Below are 21,336 nucleotides of genomic sequence, written 5' to 3'. Positions count from 1 at the left end.
TGTTTTAGAAAATAACTGGTACTAGAGATATATATATAGTGCGTGAAAATTCACCTAATCTCCTGTTAAGATGGTGCAGCCCTCCCATGGTCACTACTAAGGAGCGACATTCAGGAGACAATAATAAATTAAGCAGGGTATATTATATCAGGATGATCTAGTGCACAGTGTCTTCCTGCGCGCGTGGGATACGTCACTACCAAAAGTGAGGTCTCGTTACAGAGGTTATGTAAACCTACCTTTTAGTTGATATATCACAGGTTTATATATAAAACTATTGTGAAAAAGTTGCATTTTGTTTTTAATACCGTATTATAGTTTGTGTGTAGTATAATAGTATTATTATATAGTATGTTAGTATTATAGTTTGTTAGTACTATAGTTTGTGTATTATAGTATTATAGTGATTTGAGAGATTTGGTTGGGGAGGCGGGTTATCGTTGTGCAGTACTGTACTACTCACGAAGTACTGTACACGATGTTTTCAACCCACGAGTCAGAGAGCAAGCTCAACTGACGGCTCCCAGATGAAGTATGCACATGAAGGTGAATCGGTCTGATCAAGACCTTTGTGTGCGAATATCTTTACTTCCCGAGGCGAAGCTTTTTCAGCGAGTTATCTAATATTGGGTTCCACTTGATACGTTGGTACAGCTTTAGAGGTTCCTTGTATTTAGTCCATGCTGTGGACCAGGAGTGTTGTTTAGGAAGGGCCTCAATACATTGTCCGCTATGGTTTTAGGGTTGGAGAAGCCATCATATCCCATAGTTACCATAGTAACCATAGTATCCCAGAGGTGGTGAAGTTCTATTTTCTCCCCACTTTTTATAGTATGTTCCCACCTCTGTAACTCCGGCCCCTCCATACTTGCTTGCACACCTTAAACAGGTCCTCCATTTTGGTTTTGGCAAAGAATTAAAACATCTCACTTTATGATTTACATAATGTTTTATTCTGCCCAAGCTTGAAGCTAGTATAATTGTTTGTCTTGTTTGCGTGATTAGCCCAACTGAATGCACATTTCCTATATACTTACTTTACTTACTATATACGTGGGTGTTTTTTGTTTTATTTTAATTATAGCCTGGAGAAATCATACAGTTACTCAGCTATTTTCTCATTCGTGTGTAAAATCTGGCATCTTGTTTTTATCAAAGTCCTGGACCATATCAAAATTCCTGGTGAACAGTCACCTGTCATGAAGCTTAGACCTGGATAAGCACACAGTTACCCAGGCTTAGAACCCACTAAATATTCGAGATGTTAAAGCGAATATACTATAATTCAGTTATTCAGGATATCGATGAAAAATGTTTGGAAGATAAATTCTCATAATAGTATCATTTATTCTGTTACTCTAGTATTCTTCTGTGAAGGCTCTCAGAAGGTATTTAAAATGTTATTAATTTATATTAATTGGATTAATTAAGCAGTTAAGCTATGTTTCTGATAAGCTGCCTGGTTGTGGCCTACCTGTTGAAGCTGGCTAGTAACCTAGTAACTACACTAGTAACCTAGTAACTACACTAGTAACCTAGTAACTACACTAGTAACCTAGTAACTACACTAGTAACCTAGTAACTACATTAGTAACCTAGTAACTACATTAGTAACCTAGTAACTACACTAGTAACCTAGTAACTACACTAGTAACCTAGTAACTACACTAGTAACCTAGTAACTACACTAGTAACCTAGTAACTACACTAGTAACCTAGTAACTACATTAGTAACCTAGTAACTACATTAGTAACCTAGTAACTACACTAGTAACCTAGTAACTACATTAGTAACCTAGTAACTACACTAGTAACCTAGTAACTACACTAGTAACCTAGTAACTACACTAGTAACCTAGTAACTACACTAGTAACCTAGTAACTACACTAGTAACCTAGTAACTACATTAGTATCCTAGTAACTACATTAGTAACCTAGTAACTACACTAGTAACCTAGTAACTACACTAGTAACCTAGTAACTACACTAGTAACCTAGTAACTACACTAGTAACCTAGTAACTACACTAGTAACCTAGTAACTACACTAGTAACCTAGTAACTACATTAGTAACCTAGTAACTTAGCTATGTTCCTGATAAGCTGCCTGGTTGTGGCCTACCTGTTGAAGCTGGCTAGACACTACTACAGAACATACTGGAGCCACCAGAGACTGGCTGCCATACCTCAGCCCCCTATTGACAGTATTATGAAAGGTTTTTTTAAAGCAGTTTAATTTGATCTTGTTGATTATTTGATAATTTTGCCTTATAAAGCAGCAAGATTTTACAACTGCTTGCAAGTACAATTTATGGTATAAGTGTACTTACAGAATTTAATGTGAACGAATCTGTGCAGGTCATACGACAACTCTAAACAAGTGGAAAGAAAAGAACAAGCTGAGTGTGTGACGTCACGTGTGTGTGTGTGACGTCACGAGTGTGTGTGACGGCACGAGTGTGTGTAACGTCACGTGTGTGTGTGACGTCAGGTGTGTGTGTGACGTCACGTGTGAGTGTGTGACGTCACGTGTGTGTGACGTCACGTGTGTGTGTGACGTCACGTGTGAGTGTGACGTCACGTGTGAGTGTGTGACGTCACGTGTGTGTGACGTCACGTGAGATATTACTACAGAACATACTGCAGGTCACACGACAACACTGAACAAGTGGAAAGAAAAGAACAAGCTGCTGGATCTGTGGATAGAGTGGCACAACACTTACGGAGACACTTTCGTCTTCTTCTTATCTACTCGTCCTATCCTGTGGACTGCTGATCCAGCTTCACTTAAAGACATCACTACTGATTTAAAACACTTCTCTAAGTTTGATGGCCTTCCTAATAGAAGTCTCTACGGGCAAAGGTTGGTGGGTACAGAAAGTATTCTAAGTGGTAATGGACTCGGTTGGGCGTTGAAACGGAAAGTAATGACACCATTCTTTGCTAAAACAAATATGGAGGAACTTTACTACGCGTGTAAACCGCACATGGAAGGTCCTGAGCTGAAGAGATGGAAAGAATTGATAAAAGATGGCAAGAAAGTAGATCTGCACGATCAGCTAGGCATCACATTCACTTCATACCTCCAAGTTATGGGGTTCCACAATTTTATGAACTCTGAACTGATAGCAAAGAACGTGTTTAAGATTCTGGAGGCGCTTCCTAAACAGCTGTCCTCGTGGCTCTCTTACCTGTGTAGTAATGATAAGGAGGAAACTGTTAATATGATTCACGAAATGAGATCGGAAGCTAAAAAGGCAGCTATGGAGATACACCGACAAACAGTGAGATACAAAAGAAATGAACAAAGTAGGTCCATTTCATTTAAGCTCTAACGTTTTGCTTTTACTGTGGATCGGTAACTTCGCTTATGTATTTTTTTCGGTGCAGGTAATTATTTTAATTTCAGGCATGACAAATATAAATATGTTGGGCTTTTTGATCGAGGCAAACAATAAAAACGGGCATGGAAAAAGGCGCAGTGTTGATGACACTGTGACCTTCACTATTGACGACATTATGACCATTTGTCTGGTGATGGATAATATGGTGAAACAGATTACTTCTTTGTTTATGCTGCTCAACGATGAGCCCGAGTGTCAGAGGAAAATGTTTGCGGAGTTGAGAGAAACCTCCATCGATACTTTTGAAGGATTAAACAGTCTGGAGTATACAGAGAAGTGTATTTTGGAGTGTTTACGTCTTAGACCGGTTCTAACCAGAGGAACAAGATCGTACAAATTTAAGTAAGACCTTCATCACATACATTCCTCCATCACATACATTCCTCAAAAGCTCAAATCCGCGTGAACTTCTCATTGGTTATCAGATCAGTGGCGTAACGAAGGGCCCTGTAACAGGCAACGTTACCCACTGTATCAGATATCCTTATTTTCAATCCTTAAATCTGTTTCAATAATACATGTTACTAAATGTAACAATATGTTTATTTAAGGAATACTGAGGAAGGAAAGGTTGGCAACTACGTGATAACCGAACAAGGAATACGAATAGTGTTCAGCGAGTACGTCCTCCACCACAGCCCAAAGTATTGGGAGAACCCGGACAAGTTTAATCCGGAGAGGTGGTTTCCTGGCTTCGTGCCAGAACCCTTCTCTTACATGCCCTTCTTTGTGGGAGCTCGGGGCTGCATTGGGAAACACATGGCCATGATGATGATGAAATTAACTCTGTCTGTGTTAGCCAGGAACTTTGATATGGTCCAGGACTTTGATCCAAAAAATATGCCGGACTTCACCCAAGAATTTGCTGTGATGAGACTTATCAACAAGGTCGATATGTGGGTTGAACCTTATCAGCCTGAACAAGGATGTTGATGAAATAACACACCGTGAAATGATACCTCGTTTGATATGTTTTCATCATTTGTTGGTGACCATGATACTGATGTTTTATGTCTCTGTTTTATGATTAAATCTGTTTTTAGTTTTTACATTAAAAGCTATCCGGACACTCACTTAGTACCTATTAAAAGGAAAGGTATATAATATAATATAGGTATATATAGTATATATATATATTACAAATTTACTGAAAATGATTTTAAAATTCATGGAAAAGATCTTTGGAATAACTTTTTTTATCAACAAACTTTCAAATTGTTACACAAATACATCATTTTATTTCAAAGAAAATTTCGCCGAATGACCTTACATGCCTTGACAAGTGACCGAGTGTAAACAAAATTAGGGACACCGAAACACCAGTTGACCAGTAAACTGGTCATAGCAATTACATCGGGCCCTAGAAATTGGTCAAAAAATATCAAAACTTTTGGTTTTAGACAAATTGTATAGAAAAGGTATTCAAAGCCTACTGGTGGGTGAGGGATGGGGATGGGGCTACTAGTCATAAAATACATAATCTATCTGTTTCATAGCTCTATATCTGGTAAAATGTGGAGTGAAAACTATTCAGATCTTCTTTATTAATGTTAATGCTTTTCAAACAAAGTTACAACGAATTCTTCATGTAGTCCATCCTGGGTTTGTAGTTCATATTTTGGACAGGATATGCCCGTTTAAAATATTTCCATCACGTTACATAACACAATTCTCAATAAATGTAATAGATTTGTAGTGTTGTAATTGGTTTAAAACATTATATTACCAGCTCATATCTTCTCTATTGTGTACTGAACTACTACTTGTTTACAGGAAGCGACTGGAGGGATCTACCTAACGTGAGTGTTACGCTACCAGACGGTAAGAAGACTCCTAAACTGGTCTACACTCACAACGACCTCAAGAACGGGCCCATGAAGGGGGTCTGCAGCTGTGCTGAGGGTCATTCTCTTTCTCTTTCTCTTTCTTTTTGATGCTTTCTAAGTTTATCCTTCTCTTTCTCCTTTATTGACATAATAAGTATCCTTATTAGGGGTGTACACCCCTGTTATTAGCTGTGGTACAACTCCGGAGATTAAACCCGATAGTGCCGTAGGATATGTAGATTGTAGGTATTGACAGTATTTGAAACAGTGAGTAGGATATGTAGATTGTAGGTATTGACAGTATTTGAAACAGTGAGTAGGATATGTAGATTGTAGGTATTGACAGTATTTGAAAGAGTGAGTAGGATATGTAGATTGTAGGTATTGACAGTATTTGAAAGAGTGAGTAGGATATGTAGATTGTAGGTATTGACAGTATTTGAAACAGTGAGTAGGATATGTAGATTGTAGGTATTGACAGTATTTGAAAGAGTGAGTAGGATATGTAGATTGTAGGTATTGACAGTATTTGAAACAGTGAGTAGGATATGTAGATTGTAGGTATTGACAGTATTTGAAACAGTGGGTTGGATATGTAGATTGTAGGTATTGACAGTATTTGAAAGAGTGAGTAGGATATGTAGATTGTAGGTATTGACAGTATTTGAAACAGTGGGTTGGATATGTAGATTGTAGGTATTGACAGTATTTGAAAGAGTGAGTAGGATATGTAGATTGTAGGTATTGACAGTATTTGAAACAGTGGGTTGGATATGTAGATTGTAGGTATTGACAGTATTTGAAAGAGTGAGTAGGATATGTAGATTGTAGGTATTGACAGTATTTGAAACAGTGAGTAGGATATGTAGATTGTAGGTATTGACAGTATTTGAAAGAGTGAGTAGGATATGTAGATTGTAGGTATTGACAGTATTTGAAACAGTGAGTAGGATATGTAGATTGTAGGTATTGACAGTATTTGAAACAGTGGGTTGGATATGTAGATTGTAGGTATTGACAGTATTTGAAACAGTGGGTTGGATATGTAGATTGTAGGTATTGACAGTATTTGAAAGAGTGAGTAGGATATGTAGATTGTAGGTATTGACAGTATTTGAAACAGTGGGTTGGATATGTAGATTGTAGGTATTGACAGTATTTGAAAGAGTGAGTAGGATATGTAGATTGTAGGTATTGACAGTATTTGAAACAGTGAGTAGGATATGTAGATTGTAGGTATTGACAGTATTTGAAACAGTGAGTAGGATATGTAGATTGTAGGTATTGACAGTATTTGAAAGAGTGGGTAGGATATGTATATTGTAGGTATTGACAGTATTTGAAAGAGTGGGTGGTACACCCTCACAACTATTTGCTCTGCAGGTAAGAAGTGCTCTCTGTAACTATTTGCTCTGCAGGTAAGAAGTGTTCTCTGTAACTAGTTGCTCTGCAGGTAAGAAGTGCTCCCCCATGGATAAGCAGACGTGCACCCTGATACCGTGGTGTTTACCCCACACTGGTAACCGGCACAACAACTGGGCAGGGCTCTACGGCAGGGTCTTCTGGGACGGCTACTTCTCAACCACTATCACTAATCCTGAACCCATGGGCAAGCAAGGTTAGTCCTTATATGGGCATCACGGGGTACAGCCTGCTTAGTTTTAACAATCCACTTTACTAATCACGGGGTACAGCCTGCTTAGTGTTAACAATCCACTGTCTTTCACTTTATAACTAATAAATTAATTGCTCACGTTATAACTACGACCAGGACGAGTATTGCACCCGGAGCAGCATCGTGTAGTGTCTGTGAGGGAGTGTGCCCGCTCACAGGGCTTCCCTGATACTTACAAGTTCTACGGCAACCTCACCGACAAACACCGACAGGTTTTTTGTGTGACGTCATCTGATTCTGTAATGACGTCACGTGATTATATAATATATAATGACGTCACGTGATTATATAATATATATAATGACGTCACGTGATTATATAATATATATAATGACGTCACGTGATTATATAATATATAATGACGTCACGTGATTATATAATATATATAATGACGTCACGTGATTATATAATATATATAATGACGTCACGTGATTATATAATATATATAATGACGTCACGTGATTATATAATATAAATAATGACGTCACGTGATTATATAATATATATAATGACGTCACGTGATTATATAATATAAATAATGACGTCACGTGATTATATAATATATATAATGACGTCACGTGATTATATAATATATATAATGACGTCACGTGATTATATAATATATATAATGACGTCACGTGATTATATAATATATATAATGACGTCACGTGATTATATAATATATATAATGACGTCACGTGATTATATAATATATATAATGACGTCACGTGATTATATAATATATATAATGACGTCACGTGATTATATAATATATATAATGACGTCACGTGATTATATATATATAATGACGTCACGTGATTATATAATATATATAATGACGTCACGTGATTATATAATATATATAATGACGTCACGTGATTATATGATATATATAATGACGTCACGTGATTATATAATATATATAATGACGTCACGTGATTATATAATATATATATAATGACGTCACGTGATTATATAATATATATAATGACGTCACGTGATTGGTTTTAACGACGTCACGCGTATATTTGATGACCTCACGTGTCCCTTATGTTAGATAAAATCACGTGTGTTTATTGGCATTTTTGCAGATTGGTAACGCAGTCCCTCCGCCCTTGTCCAGAGCTATTGGTGACGAAATAGCAATATCTCTCAAAGCAGTTTCACAGTTAAGAGAAACTGAAGATTAAATTAAACTATTTATAATTATAATTATTTGACGAACTTGCTGACGAGCTCCACAAGATCTTGTGAGACAGTTTTAATTTATATAGTGAAATTAGGATTTTAATTGAAATAATACTGCAGTTTCATTTCTTTATATCTATTTTTAATTTTTAATTTATTTCGTATAATTTATTACCATTATGATTATATACTTTGCCTTTACAGGTTTAGGTTCTTTGATGTCAAATGTACTTGAAATATTTAATGGGTTCAAGTTTATTTTTAATATTCAATAGGTTCAAGTAAACTTGTAATATTTAACAGGTTTTAAATGGCTCAAAACAATATCCATGTTGACTTTAAAATAACAAAGAAGTCTGATCATTAATTTAACTTTAATTAAGCCTATATTACCACTTGATTATACTCTACTAGTAGTAGTAGTACTAATGAAGTTTATCTATTCTTAGTAGAGAACCACTTTTCTTACTTAATATCCGGTTTAGTGTCTGAATGAATATAAAATTTGCTATTGTCGATTTTCTGCTTCTCAATTCTGGTGATTTAAGGTTTGGTTTTTGTTTTGTTTTACTCAATTTATCCCAATAGTTTATTTTATAGTCGGACAAATTAAAAAAAGAAATGATCCAATATAATATAACAAAATTCTCATTTACTCAAATAATATTGAATTTGCCTGATGATTAAATCATATTACTCTGCACTCGACTATCACGTGACAAATACTCGTTCTGTAGAGGGCCCCTGAGGAGCTATTCAAAACCCTAAACCCAACTCTAACCATAACGACCCAATCCCTAACTGAAGCTATGCCTAAACCCTATAACCCTAATGAGAAATTAGACAAACCTCCTCATAACTTCTATGGTCATGTCACGTGATCGAAACAGTATTTCGCTGATTTTAACCCCATGTCAGCGTAACAAAGTCAGTTTCAATATGAACTTTTAGAAAATTTCGAAGTTCGAGTGTAGAGTGATATATATATATATTAACACGCTCAGTTCAATGTTGTGGCACGACTAAAAATGCCCATTTAATTTTCAATTCAATTAATCAATTTAGAGAACTTCTAAAAAGATGTAAAATGTAGGAAAAGTGGGGACTTCTTAAAAAAGTGCTTAAGTTTAGGGTTAGTAACAAAGAATGTAGTGACGTCACACATCACGTGTAGTGACGTCACATATCAAGCTAAAGTTTAGGGTTAGTAACAAAGAATGTCTCTATTTCACCCTTGCCCTTTACGAAGACTATCCCCCGCTTCTCAACCGCGTATCGTGACTCAATAACGTCTACCGTTTCTTTCAAAACCTGGGAAAAAACTGTTTCATACTAGGTTCATACCAGTAATTGTTATCATGATCACAACAACAGGCAGTTTATTTTATCAAGACTCTCGACCGACCACGTGCGCGCGGGTTTGTAACCAATCTGACATGACCAGTGATCGGCCCGCGCGCTTGTCACAGTGAGCAATTTCCAAAACATTGATACAGCAAAACGTTTCCGCGCGCTACAAATAATCTGTTTTCTTGCTGGAAGTGTGACCGAACGTTTACCAAAATGATACAAATTTCGTGTTAAAACTCATATCCCATACCTGAATTTTACCAACGATCCCAGTAGTCATCATACGAGAAGCAATGTTAACAGTGTCTCCCCAAATATCAAACATTGGAGCGCTTTGACCAATGACCCCTGAAATTCCCATATCAGATCAGATTCTCAACATTCTTCAGCGCATGTTACCGGATATTACAACAAATACGGTTATATGCTGTTAACAATTGTATATCTACGGTATAAGAACAGTTGTTGAAAGGTTTTGTGTTCTATAACAGTTAACACCAGCTTGTTGTGGTACAAGTTCTGATAGAATTATTATCATAGACTTCACAGAGATTTCATTTATAAATTATAAAGTTATAAGTTTTCATTGACCATTATCTAAAAAAAAGCTTACAATGTTGTACATTTCGCATTCCTGGAACTGCAAATTCCTTTTCCGGAGTTAATACTCGACGTGATAAGCGATAAGGCACACTTTCGTAGTGAGCTTTTTAAAGGGAAAGCAATCAATAAGTAAGAGTTAATATTGTTCATGGCATTACATTACACAGCACAACATGTTCTTTAGTTTCATTATCGGAACAGGAAACATTTTACACTTCGTGAGAAATATAATGATTAATGCCTATTACTGATATCAGAGTCATACAGGGTGTTTCAACACAATCTGTAGGTATTGGTTCCTAGAATCAATTGTGAATAAGTTACACAGTCCAAATCACGGTATAAAAGTATGAAGTTTGCGTAGAAGGTCTATGTACGTCCCCAATAAACATTAGTTTTAGACAGCCTCTTATCATTACAGATAAAACTGTCTCACCACGAAATAAACACTTATTCAGGGCCATGCTAAATCAAATTTACCGGAATTTCTGCAAGTAAAATGGAATGTATACCTCACTGTATTTAGGAGGCAGAAATAGCACTGACTCATGACAATTGATACATATAAACAGGCCTGGTAAAGTTCATGCTGAATATTCATACTGATATTCAGGTTCAATAATACCCAAACTCTTGAAGCTGTATAACTGTAACACAACAAGAGGTGTTACACTAACTGTAACACAACAAGCAGGTGTTACACTAACTGTAACACAACAAGCAGGTGTTACACTAACTGTAACACAACAAGTAGGTGTTACACTAACTGTAACACAACAAGCAGGTGTTACACTAACTGTAACACAACAAGCAGGTGTTACACTAACTGTAACACAACAAGTAGGTGTTACACTAACTGTAACACAACAAGTAGGTGTTACACTAACTGTAACACAACAAGTAGGTGTTACACTAACTGTAACACAACAAGTAGGTGTTACACTAACTGTAACACAACAAGTAGGTGTTACACTAACTGTAACACAACAAGTAGGTGTTACACTAACTGTAACACAACAAGCAGGTGTTACACTAACTGTAACACAACAAGTAGGTGTTACACTAACTGTAACACAACAAGTAGGTGTTACACTAACTGTAACACAACAAGTAGGTGTTACACTAACTGTAACACAACAAGTAGGTGTTACACTAACTGTAACACAACAAGTAGGTGTTACACTAACTGTAACACAACAAGTAGGTGTTACACTAACTGTAACACAACAAGTAGGTGTTACACTAACTGTAACACAACAAGTAGGTGTTACACTAACTGTAACACAACAAGTAGGTGTTACACTAACTGTAACACAACAAGTAGGTGTTACACTAACTGTAACACAACAAGTAGGTGTTACACTAACTGTAACACAACAAGTAGGTGTTACACTAACTGTAACACAACAAGTAGGTGTTACACTAACTGTAACACAACAAGTAGGTGTTACACTAACTGTAACACAACAAGTAGGTGTTACACTAACTGTAACACAACAAGTAGGTGTTACACTAACTGTAACACAACAAGTAGGTGTTACACTAACTGTAACACAACAAGTAGGTGTTACACTAACTGTAACACAACAAGTAGGTGTTACACTAACTGTAACACAACAAGTAGGTGTTACACTAACTGTAACACAACAAGTAGGTGTTACACTAACTGTAACACAACAAGCAGGTGTTACACTAACTGTAACACAACAAGTAGGTGTTACACTAACTGTAACACAACAAGCAGGTGTTACACTAACTGTAACACAACAAGTAGGTGTTACACTAACTGTAACACAACAAGTAGGTGTTACACTAACTGTAACACAACAAGCAGGTGTTACACTAACTGTAACACAACAAGCAGGTGTTACACTAACTGTAACACAACAAGTAGGTGTTACACTAACTGTAACACAACAAGTAGGTGTTACACTAACTGTAACACAACAAGCAGGTGTTACACTAACTGTAACACAACAAGTAGGTGTTACACTAACTGTAACACAACAAGTAGGTGTTACACTAACTGTAACACAACAAGCAGGTGTTACACTAACTGTAACACAACAAGCAGGTGTTACACTAACTGTAACACAACAAGTAGGTGTTACACTAACTGTAACACAACAAGCAGGTGTTACACTAACTGTAACACAACAAGCAGGTGTTACACTAACTGTAACACAACAAGTAGGTGTTACACTAACTGTAACACAACAAGTAGGTGTTACACTAACTGTAACACAACGAGTAGGTGTTACACTAACTGTAACACAACAAGTAGGTGTTACACTAACTGTAACACAACAAGCAGGTGTTACACTAACTGTAACACAACAAGCAGGTGTTACACTAACTGTAACACAACAAGCAGGTGTTACACTAACTGTAACACAACAAGCAGGTGTTACACTAACTGTAACACAACAAGTAGGTGTTACACTAACTGTAACACAACAAGCAGGTGTTACACTAACTGTAACACAACAAGCAGGTGTTACACTAACTGTAACACAACAAGCAGGTGTTACACTAACTGTAACACAACAAGTAGGTGTTACACTAACTGTAACACAACAAGCAGGTGTTACACTAACTGTAACACAACAAGCAGGTGTTACACTAACTGTAACACAACAAGTAGGTGTTACACTAACTGTAACACAACAAGTAGGTGTTACACTAACTGTAACACAACAAGCAGGTGTTACACTAACTGTAACACAACAAGTAGGTGTTACACTAACTGTAACACAACAAGTAGGTGTTACACTTACCTGAAGCCACTGGTCCCACGTGACACCCGTACTTCATCTGGAACTCGAAGCCCATAGTATTCCTGTTGAACTGATCCAGCACCTAAAGAGTTTGAGAGTCAGAAGTGTCACGTTGTGCCCATATAAGGAGAGTAAGAAGTGTCACGTGGTGCCCATATAAGGAGAGTAAGAAGTGTCACGTGGTGCCCATATAAGGAGTGTAAGAAGTGTCACGTGGTGCCCATATAAGGAGAGTAAGAAGTGTCACGTGGTGCCCATATAAGGAGAGTAAGAAGTGTCACGTGGTGCCCATATAAGGAGAGTAAGAAGTGTCACGTGGTGCCCATATAAGGAGAGTAAGAAGTGTCACGTGGTGCCCATATAAGGAGAGTAAGAAGTGTCACGTGGTGCCCATATAAGGAGAGTAAGAAGTGTCACGTGGTGCCCATATAAGGAGAGTAAGAAGTGTCACGTGGTGCCAATATAAGGAGAATCAGAAGCTGTCGCGTTTCTCCGTCTTGAGAAGACTTAACATTTCCTTGTGTTTAATGATAGAGTGGATAAACAGAGAGGAAGGTAGAGTGCAAGGTGTAGGTAGAGGCCACTCTACCTACACCCTGCACTCTCTTCCCTTATTTTAACTGCAGTTATTCCCTGCATTAGTTAATCTATTTGAGAATTTGATGTTTTGCTTGAATCATGTTATAAAACCTCCAGCTTGACTGTAATGGTTAACAAGGTATACGGCAGGATGATTAAAGGAGACAGGTGAAGTTTAGCGGACTATTACACTATACTATTATATAGGGGTATAGACACTATTACAGTTGCCTCCTCAAACAGATACCGCAACACTCAACACTAGTAGAGTAGTAGGGGGTATAGAGGAGTGTTTGAGGCTTAACGAGATACTCCACTTTAGTGCACTTAACTGAGACTCTGTACTCTGTAGAAACCCTCTAGATGCATATTAAGGTAATGATACAATCTCGCTCTTGCTAAAGATTGTGCTAAATATCCCTAAGATGTTTAAAGTGTAAAGTTTAGACTTAACACTTGTTTAAACTGTAATCTGTAAACTTTTTAACGAGGATTTTATATCAGCACTTTTATGAAAGTGTTGATAAAAATAAAAATATAGTGTGTTTGTTAACTCATGGTATTCCACCTTCGGCTAGGTAACTCGACAGGATTTTGAATCAGTAAATTTGTTTCTCCGGAGGAAAATGTCCAAGGTTATATTTCCTAGGAAATAAGAGTCTTCGTTCTTACTATAAGATCTTGCTTTTTAAAACACGTTAACTCTAAGACACGTTAACTCTAAAACACGGTAACTCTAAAACACGTTAACTCTAAAACACGTTAACTCTAAAACACGTTAACTCTAAAACACGTTAACTCTAAAACACGTTAACTCTAATACACGTTAACTCTAAAACATGTTGTTAAGTGTAACACAACTGTGCTAGATAACAGCTCTGCTGTGATGAGCTATTGAGTGAGGGGAAATGTGGTGGACCTTCATTTCAGCACATGAAACTGTCTTAAAATAGCAGAAATAAGCTATTTTATTGGCCTTTAACTTATACGGAATGCAGGGGAGCTGTTATTACATGTCTTTATTTGACATCTACCTACTGCTTCTACTACTGCTACTACCTTCTACCTACTGCTACTACTACTGCTATATAGTATATAGTAATATGCAGCATACACATTGCTGCTGATCTAAATATATCTTCTCGGGAAATACTAATCGCTCATTATCAAGTAATTAGATAATTACACGTGCTTTAGTGATTGCTCCGTGGAGAAATGGAGAAGTGGGAGGAATTTACTCGCATAACTTTGAGTATATTGACCTCCTTATATGGGCACCACGTGGCATAACTCACTGTACTATGTTATCCAGACACCCATAAAGTTAGTAAATTAAAAACACTATTATTAGAAAAACTATAACAGTATAACAATATATAATATATAAATAAAAATAAGAAGGAATTAGTAGCCTCCTCTAAGAATAGTAGCTACAACTCTACAAGTGCATTATCCCACAGCCTGATCCCACGGCCTTGCCAGCACCTGCAGCCCCTACTCGGGTCCCGCCTGTTGCACCACCTACACAGATACAGTCACCAACGTCCCGTCACTCCAGAGTCCTCTTCATTCACGACTCAATACACCGAGAAACACCAGAATGGCTGTTCGACCAGATACCTGGCCACCGATGTCAAAAGCGCCTTAACTATCAACTAGTGAACTCACTGGAACATCAACATGAGTTCAAACATTCTAAAGCAGTCGTACTTTCCTGCGGCATTAATGACCTAGCTAGGTATGGGCAGTCGGCCAGGAGTCTTGCGGACAATTTCTGTCCCCGTTTTATAGACTCTTGTAACAATAACAAGAATACCGAGTTTATGTTTTGTGCTTTATCTATGACTAAATTTAACTGGTTGAATGCAGAGATTGACGCTTTTAATATCATAATGTTGAACCTGGCTAAGGATATTCCAAATCTGAGTTTTTTCGATGCCCATGCCGTGATCAAGCGTGTTAACTCATACTACGTATGGGACCGCAACGACAGACATGGCATCCACTTATATCACGAGGTGCAAAGGGTAATGGCACATGAACTTGTTAACTGCGTTGGCAAGTTATGTGGATCTGAACAGAGACGTCACAGGAACTGTGAGTGGCTCTATCACCACAAGCCTAACAGTCTCTCCAGATATAACCGAAGCTGAGCGCTTTACAAATCATTGATACCATTCTGATTAAAAAATACGATTCAATTTTTTCTCAACTTCCAGTCCACCTTTAACAGATCGTTACCAAGATAGATCATATAATGAAATGATCTGATTGGTGGAATTTTTCTCATTATCTGATAAGCTCATCCATTATCAGTATCTCTTATCACCCGATCGCACACAAAACTTTTTACTCTACAAATCTGTATCATCCTAAATCAATGAGATTTCATAACTCTATACAACATTCAAAATTCACATACAAATCTATAAATAATCAAGTGCGTTCTCTTCAGTATTACTCAAGTTCAGTGCGATAGTCCCTTATTACGTAAACGCTACAAACAAATCAAATACAAACAACACCTCACAAAACTACACAACACAAAAGCAACCACTTTATTCGATTTCTATTTTTTAGCCAAATCAGTTATTTAAATCATACTGATAAGGCCCTAGATAAAGACACTTTATTTCACTTAATTATCCGATTTTAATATAATTTACTTTTAAATCATATCACGATTCTGTAGCATACAGGACCTCCGGTTCTCGTGAAAGAATCTGATTTGAACTATAGTTTTATATACTATCAGTATCATAATCATAATATTTAGTTATAAATGGAACCCACTGTTACATCTGAAAACAAAGTCAAGATCAAATGTTCAAGCTGCAGCGGCTGGTGTTACTCTATTAGAAATATTCGCACATGCTCATGGTGTCAAAGTAATGTCCATGTCAAATGTTTTAAGGATAATTTAGGCTGTACGAGTTGCTGTGAAAGTATCATTCCTGGATTTCACGCAACCTACTATGAAATCTATGACGACTACAGTAAACTTAATAGTGACATATTTAATCCGTACGATCAGAATAGTCGATTTAATCTTATTGGCGACGCCATGACCAACGAAGAGCATCAAGATTCAACTTGGAGCAATATTTCATCTTTCCTAACTAGTTGTCAGTATAAACAACAACGTAACGTGAAAAAATCTACCTGCTCTCAACTTAAAACATTTTCTATGAACATAAGATCCCTTATTAAGAATATAGATCAACTACGTGATGATATTGAGACTTATGATAAGTATGATATATTGTGTTTTTAACGAAACTAATTGCACTTTAGGGAAATTACCGAACGGAATAAACGACGTTACCTTAGATGGATTTCATGAACCATTTATCCAGGATCCAATTCGCCCATCTGGAAAAGGTGGGGGCTAGCCACTTATGTACACAAACGTGTAGTCGATTATGATAAAATTGATATTTTCACTCCAAACCCTGAACCAACTAATACTAGTGGCGAATTCCAATTTATCAAGCTCCATCAGTGCAAAGGATACAACAGAACGAAAATAATTGGCAATGTTTACCGTTCTCCCGCTAGGAGACCTGAAGCGTTTCTAGAAATTTTCAAAAATACGCTGCACAACCTAGGGAGACACACCCGTAAACATATGACGCTTCATGGAGATTTCAACCTTGATTTACTGAAGCACAGCAGCGACCAAGCATGTCAGAACATTATAGATATTGCGTCCTCTTACGGTTTTATTCAAATTGTATCACGCCCAACTCGCCTAACGGACCATAGTGCCACGCTTATTGACCACATCTACACAAACAATCTTGAGGATACAATAAGCTGTAACGTCTTAACGACAGATATGTCTGATCACTTAGCAATAGTCACTACAATAAATCTTGATAACACGCCAACCAGCAGCTACCGCTCTGCGTCTAACTCACAAAATGTATCTCAAACTGAAACACGTAGATTTAACGACACCAACAATCAAAAATTCAGAGACTTAATTACAGATGAAAGTTGGTCAGAAATTTTTAACAATACCAATGATGCCAACGAACAGTTCAATAATTTAAATACGGCTTATAATAAGATTTACGAGTCTGCCTATCCCACAAAAAGACAATCACGAAGACAAAATGAACGTGTTAATCCGAAACCATGGATGCTGCCCTGGCTCGAAGAAGCTATAGAACGTAAAAATGAGTCATATTATGATTTTGTTAAGGAACCATCTGATAGTAACCGCAGTAAATATGACCGTCTGAAGAAGTTTTGTAATAAACACATCGATAAAGCTAAAAACAAGCACTTCAAAAAATTTTTTGAGCAAAACAAAGAAAATTCTAAGAAGCAGTGGCAAATGATAAACAGTCTTCTTAATAGGAAAAAATCTAAACCTACTTCAATTAAACTGACTGACGAAGACGGCTCAATCAGCACTCCGGCAGCTGTAGCAGAAAAATTTAACGATTACTTCTCAAACATCGCTCCTAAAATTAAGTCTGAAATTAGTAGTAGGACCACTTTTGATCCTGGTGGAACCCATAGCACACTTCGCAACGCCACTCCAAGTAGTATTTACTTAAAGCCAGTCACTGCCACAGAAATTCAGGACGTCATAAACCTGCTTAAGAATAAAGCCACACTAGACACTAAAATTGAACCTCTAAAAATCGCTAACAGCTGTCCCAGTTTTACTAGTGTACTAGCCCACGTTGTCAACAGTTCTTTTGAACAGGGGATCTTTCCACAGGCTTTGAAAGAAGCGAAGGTGGTCCCAATTCACAAAGGTGGATCTAAATCTGACATAAAAAATTACAGGCCAATATCTCTTCTTGCTTCTTTCTCTAAAGTATTTGAAAAGCTAATGCATAACCGAGTTATAAGTTTTTTAGATAAATACAGCATACTATGTGAAAACCAATACGGTTTTCGCCCGGGTAGGTCTTGTGAACATGCTCTTCTCAACGCAAAAGACACCATTCTTAATTCAATGTCTAAAAAGCAGGTAACTTTACTTCTTTTAATCGACTTCAGCAAAGCTTTCGACCTTGTGGATCATTCCATACTCTTGCGCAAGCTGGACCATTACGGCATAAGGGGTCAAGCCTTAAACTGGTTTAAGTCATATCTCACTAACAGGAAACAGTTTGTATCAATTGGCTCGTCAAAATCTTCAACCAACCAAATTTTATACGGCGTGCCTCAAGGGTCAATATTAGGACCTTTACTTTTTATAATCTACATAAACGACCTACCTCAAATATCAGATATAGCAAATTTCATTATGTACGCAGATGATGCCAACATCTTCCTGATAGGAGAAAATCTTAATGAAGTTTACGATAAACTAATAACTCTTAGCGATGCTTTAGTTAAATGGGTAGATAATAATGGTTTAGCTCTCAACCTTAAGAAAACAAATTATATGATCTTCTCTCGACAAAGAAATCTTAATTATCGTGATGTGGCAATTTCTGGTGTCACAATTGAGAGAAAAACAGAAGCCCGTTTTTTAGGAGTTATAATAGATGATAAACTAAACTGGTCCCATCATATTTCTGCCATGAAGATGAAAATGTCCAGATACATAGGAGTCATGTACAAACTTAAAAAATATCTGCCTCTCGAAGCACGTCTTCAAATTTATCAAAGTTTTGTGCAGTCACACCTTAATTATTGCAGCCTTGTATGGGGTTTTGCTGCCAAGTCTCATATTGAATCGCTTTTTGTAAAACAGAAAATGGGCCTTCGAGCAGTATTACCTGGTTTCGTCAATTACTGGTACAAGGACGGTATCCCCCCAGCAAGTACCAAGTCTGGCTTTTATTCACATAAAATATTGACAGTACACAGTATCATTGTAAAGAACGCACTCATTTTAATGCATAAATTGAAAAACTTTCCTAATCTAGTACCATTGTCTCTCAAGAAAACAATTCCCAAAAGTGCACCATTATTTAATACTAACCTGGATTCTATTCTCACTACACAATGGTCAGAAAAGTATGGTCAACACCCTTACAACAACTCAGTATTTTTTAAAGGTCCATTATTAGCAATAAACCGATATAATGTTGCAGCAACTTCTCCGCCTAGTCTATTTAACCTGAACATTTACAAAACTTGTATAAAAACTATGCTCATCGATCAGCAAAATGAAAACATCGAAGACGATTGGCCTAATTTCATGTTATATTGTATAACAGGACTAAGAAAATCAAAGCGTAACATAAACCAAAATGCCGATAATAACCTTGTCTCTACATCTTAGATTATATGCACACACTTATGCATCACTCAATAAACGTCGCATATCTCATCAATTACACTGCCAACATAGGACATTCTTTTTTATCGCCGCGATTTCAAATCAAGTTACAAATTCTACAAATTTTGAAGTGCTCAGTCTTGTTTTACTTTTCTTATCTTTACCTATTAACCATTGGAAAATAAAACTTTAAATTATAAACCTTCATTGCATACTTTACCGGTAGAATCTAAATTGAATAGTTTGAGATTTCCTTTACATTTTATATTTATGCATGTGCCCCACGGGGATGAATTTCTTATTACCATTGATATTATATATATTTTTTGAGTAAACATTGGCTGGTACCACGGGCCAGTCCCCAACAAAAAAAAAAAAAAAAAATCTGTACTGGTGGTGAGAAGACACGCGCCAGGGAATTAGCTGCTAACCCTCCCCTTATCACGTGACTGACACGTGACACGTGACGTGTTATGACGTCACGACACGTGACTGACACGTGACCTGCCCTCATCACGTGACTGACACGTGACTAGCAATGTTACTTTATATCTGGCTTCTTTCTATCTTGGATGAAGAAATCTGTTCAAACAAGAATCGATTTGAGGCCGAGCAACATTGCCGTACAATGAATCTAGTATAATACACGATTGAGGTACGTGGTGTTTGCACATGCTGCTGCTTCTGCTGAAGTCTAGATTTCCGGAGAATGCTTTGATAAATTAAAAACCACCAAAATGTTACTCCCCGCCCCAGAGTTAAATTAGTATCCCTTTTAACCTCCCCAAAAGAAAGATTGTGAACTGAAGATTTTTAAAAGGGCCCTTTTTTAGCTAAAATGTAGAATAGAATTAGCTAATAAAGATTATAAGAAAGCAAAAACAGTTCAAACTAACATCTCTAACTCGAAGTGTCACGTGGTGCCCATATAAGGAGTGCACACCCCTCTATATCTATACAAATCATACCTTTTTAATATCGAAGAGGAAATCCATCATGACGAATATATGGTTAGGATCATCTTGTACGAGTCCGCTAGCCGCCATGTAGGTGCACCTGTTGTAGACCAATAAGAGGGAAGAAGTAATAATGGGAGCGATAGTATGATAAGGTAGGATATTTCAGTACAAGGAAGTTAGAAATACTGATAGGGAGAAAGTGAAGGACTATTCACTCAAATATTAATATAAACTCAAGTATTGCAAATAATTAACTGCTTGTCATATAGCCAACTACAGGTACCTACAGGTACCTACAGGTACCTACAGGTACCTACAAGTACCTACAGGTACCTACAAGTACTACTTACCCTAGAGCAGTTTTAATCTTCTCAATGTGCTTGTTATACTTGTCAATATTAAGGAGCTCGTCTATATCGGATATCAGCTCGTTTAAGATTCTAATACTCTCGTGACCTGAGTTTATGACAGTTTATAATAATGTAACGTGACGTCATCACAACACCACGTGACGTCATCACAACACCACGTGACGTCACCACAACACCACGTGACGTCACCACAACACCACGTGACGTCATCACAACACCACGTGACGTCATCACAACACCACGTGACGTCATCACAACACCACGTGACGGCATCACAACACCACGTGACGTCATCACAACACCACGTGACGTCATCACAACACTACGTGACGTCATCACAACACCACGTGA

At 37.2% G+C, this 21,336-nt stretch overlaps 4 protein-coding genes across 4 annotated transcripts in view; 2 read left to right on the top strand and 2 right to left on the bottom strand.

Annotated features, from left to right (window-relative positions):
* LOC134822397 (uncharacterized) overlaps nucleotides 1–5,105 on the bottom strand; it is a 47,850-nt gene extending 42,745 nt beyond the window's left edge. The window contains exon 1 of the mRNA XM_063833435.1: nucleotides 5,072–5,105. The gene's annotated coding sequence lies outside the window, so the exon portion shown is untranslated. The remainder of the gene's footprint in view (nucleotides 1–5,071) is intronic.
* Nucleotides 1–8,640, top strand: part of LOC134822396 (DNA (cytosine-5)-methyltransferase 1-like) — a 62,854-nt gene extending 54,214 nt beyond the window's left edge. Inside the window, exons 32-35 of the mRNA XM_063833434.1 lie at nucleotides 5,178–5,306; nucleotides 6,684–6,848; nucleotides 7,002–7,117; nucleotides 7,997–8,640. Of these exons, the coding sequence (XP_063689504.1) occupies nucleotides 5,178–5,306; nucleotides 6,684–6,848; nucleotides 7,002–7,117; nucleotides 7,997–8,095 (509 nt within the window). The 3' untranslated portion in view covers nucleotides 8,096–8,640. The remainder of the gene's footprint in view (nucleotides 1–5,177; nucleotides 5,307–6,683; nucleotides 6,849–7,001; nucleotides 7,118–7,996) is intronic.
* Nucleotides 2,076–4,457, top strand: LOC134822419 (cytochrome P450 3A41-like). The gene is made up of 4 exons (XM_063833471.1): nucleotides 2,076–2,216; nucleotides 2,647–3,309; nucleotides 3,410–3,746; nucleotides 3,956–4,457. Exons 1-4 carry the CDS (start codon nucleotides 2,090–2,092, stop codon nucleotides 4,335–4,337), a joined length of 1,509 nt encoding a protein of 502 aa, XP_063689541.1. The 5' UTR covers nucleotides 2,076–2,089; the 3' UTR covers nucleotides 4,338–4,457.
* A 76-nt stretch (nucleotides 8,641–8,716) lies between the features above and the next one.
* Nucleotides 8,717–21,336, bottom strand: part of LOC134821680 (adenylate cyclase type 9-like) — a 37,472-nt gene continuing 24,852 nt past the window's right edge. Inside the window, exons 25-29 of the mRNA XM_063832385.1 lie at nucleotides 20,965–21,070; nucleotides 20,624–20,711; nucleotides 12,824–12,905; nucleotides 9,694–9,791; nucleotides 8,717–9,404 (exon numbers count right to left, since the gene is read on the bottom strand). Coding sequence (XP_063688455.1) covers nucleotides 9,285–9,404; nucleotides 9,694–9,791; nucleotides 12,824–12,905; nucleotides 20,624–20,711; nucleotides 20,965–21,070 — 494 coding nt within the window. The 3' untranslated portion in view covers nucleotides 8,717–9,284. The remainder of the gene's footprint in view (nucleotides 9,405–9,693; nucleotides 9,792–12,823; nucleotides 12,906–20,623; nucleotides 20,712–20,964; nucleotides 21,071–21,336) is intronic.

The sequence above is a fragment of the Bolinopsis microptera genome, chromosome 10 (genome assembly GCF_026151205.1).
Source record: "Bolinopsis microptera isolate Bmic1 chromosome 10, MBARI_Bmic_1.0, whole genome shotgun sequence".
Classification (NCBI taxonomy): domain Eukaryota; kingdom Metazoa; phylum Ctenophora; class Tentaculata; order Lobata; family Bolinopsidae; genus Bolinopsis; species Bolinopsis microptera.
This window is presented reverse-complemented; position numbering and strand designations above follow the sequence as displayed.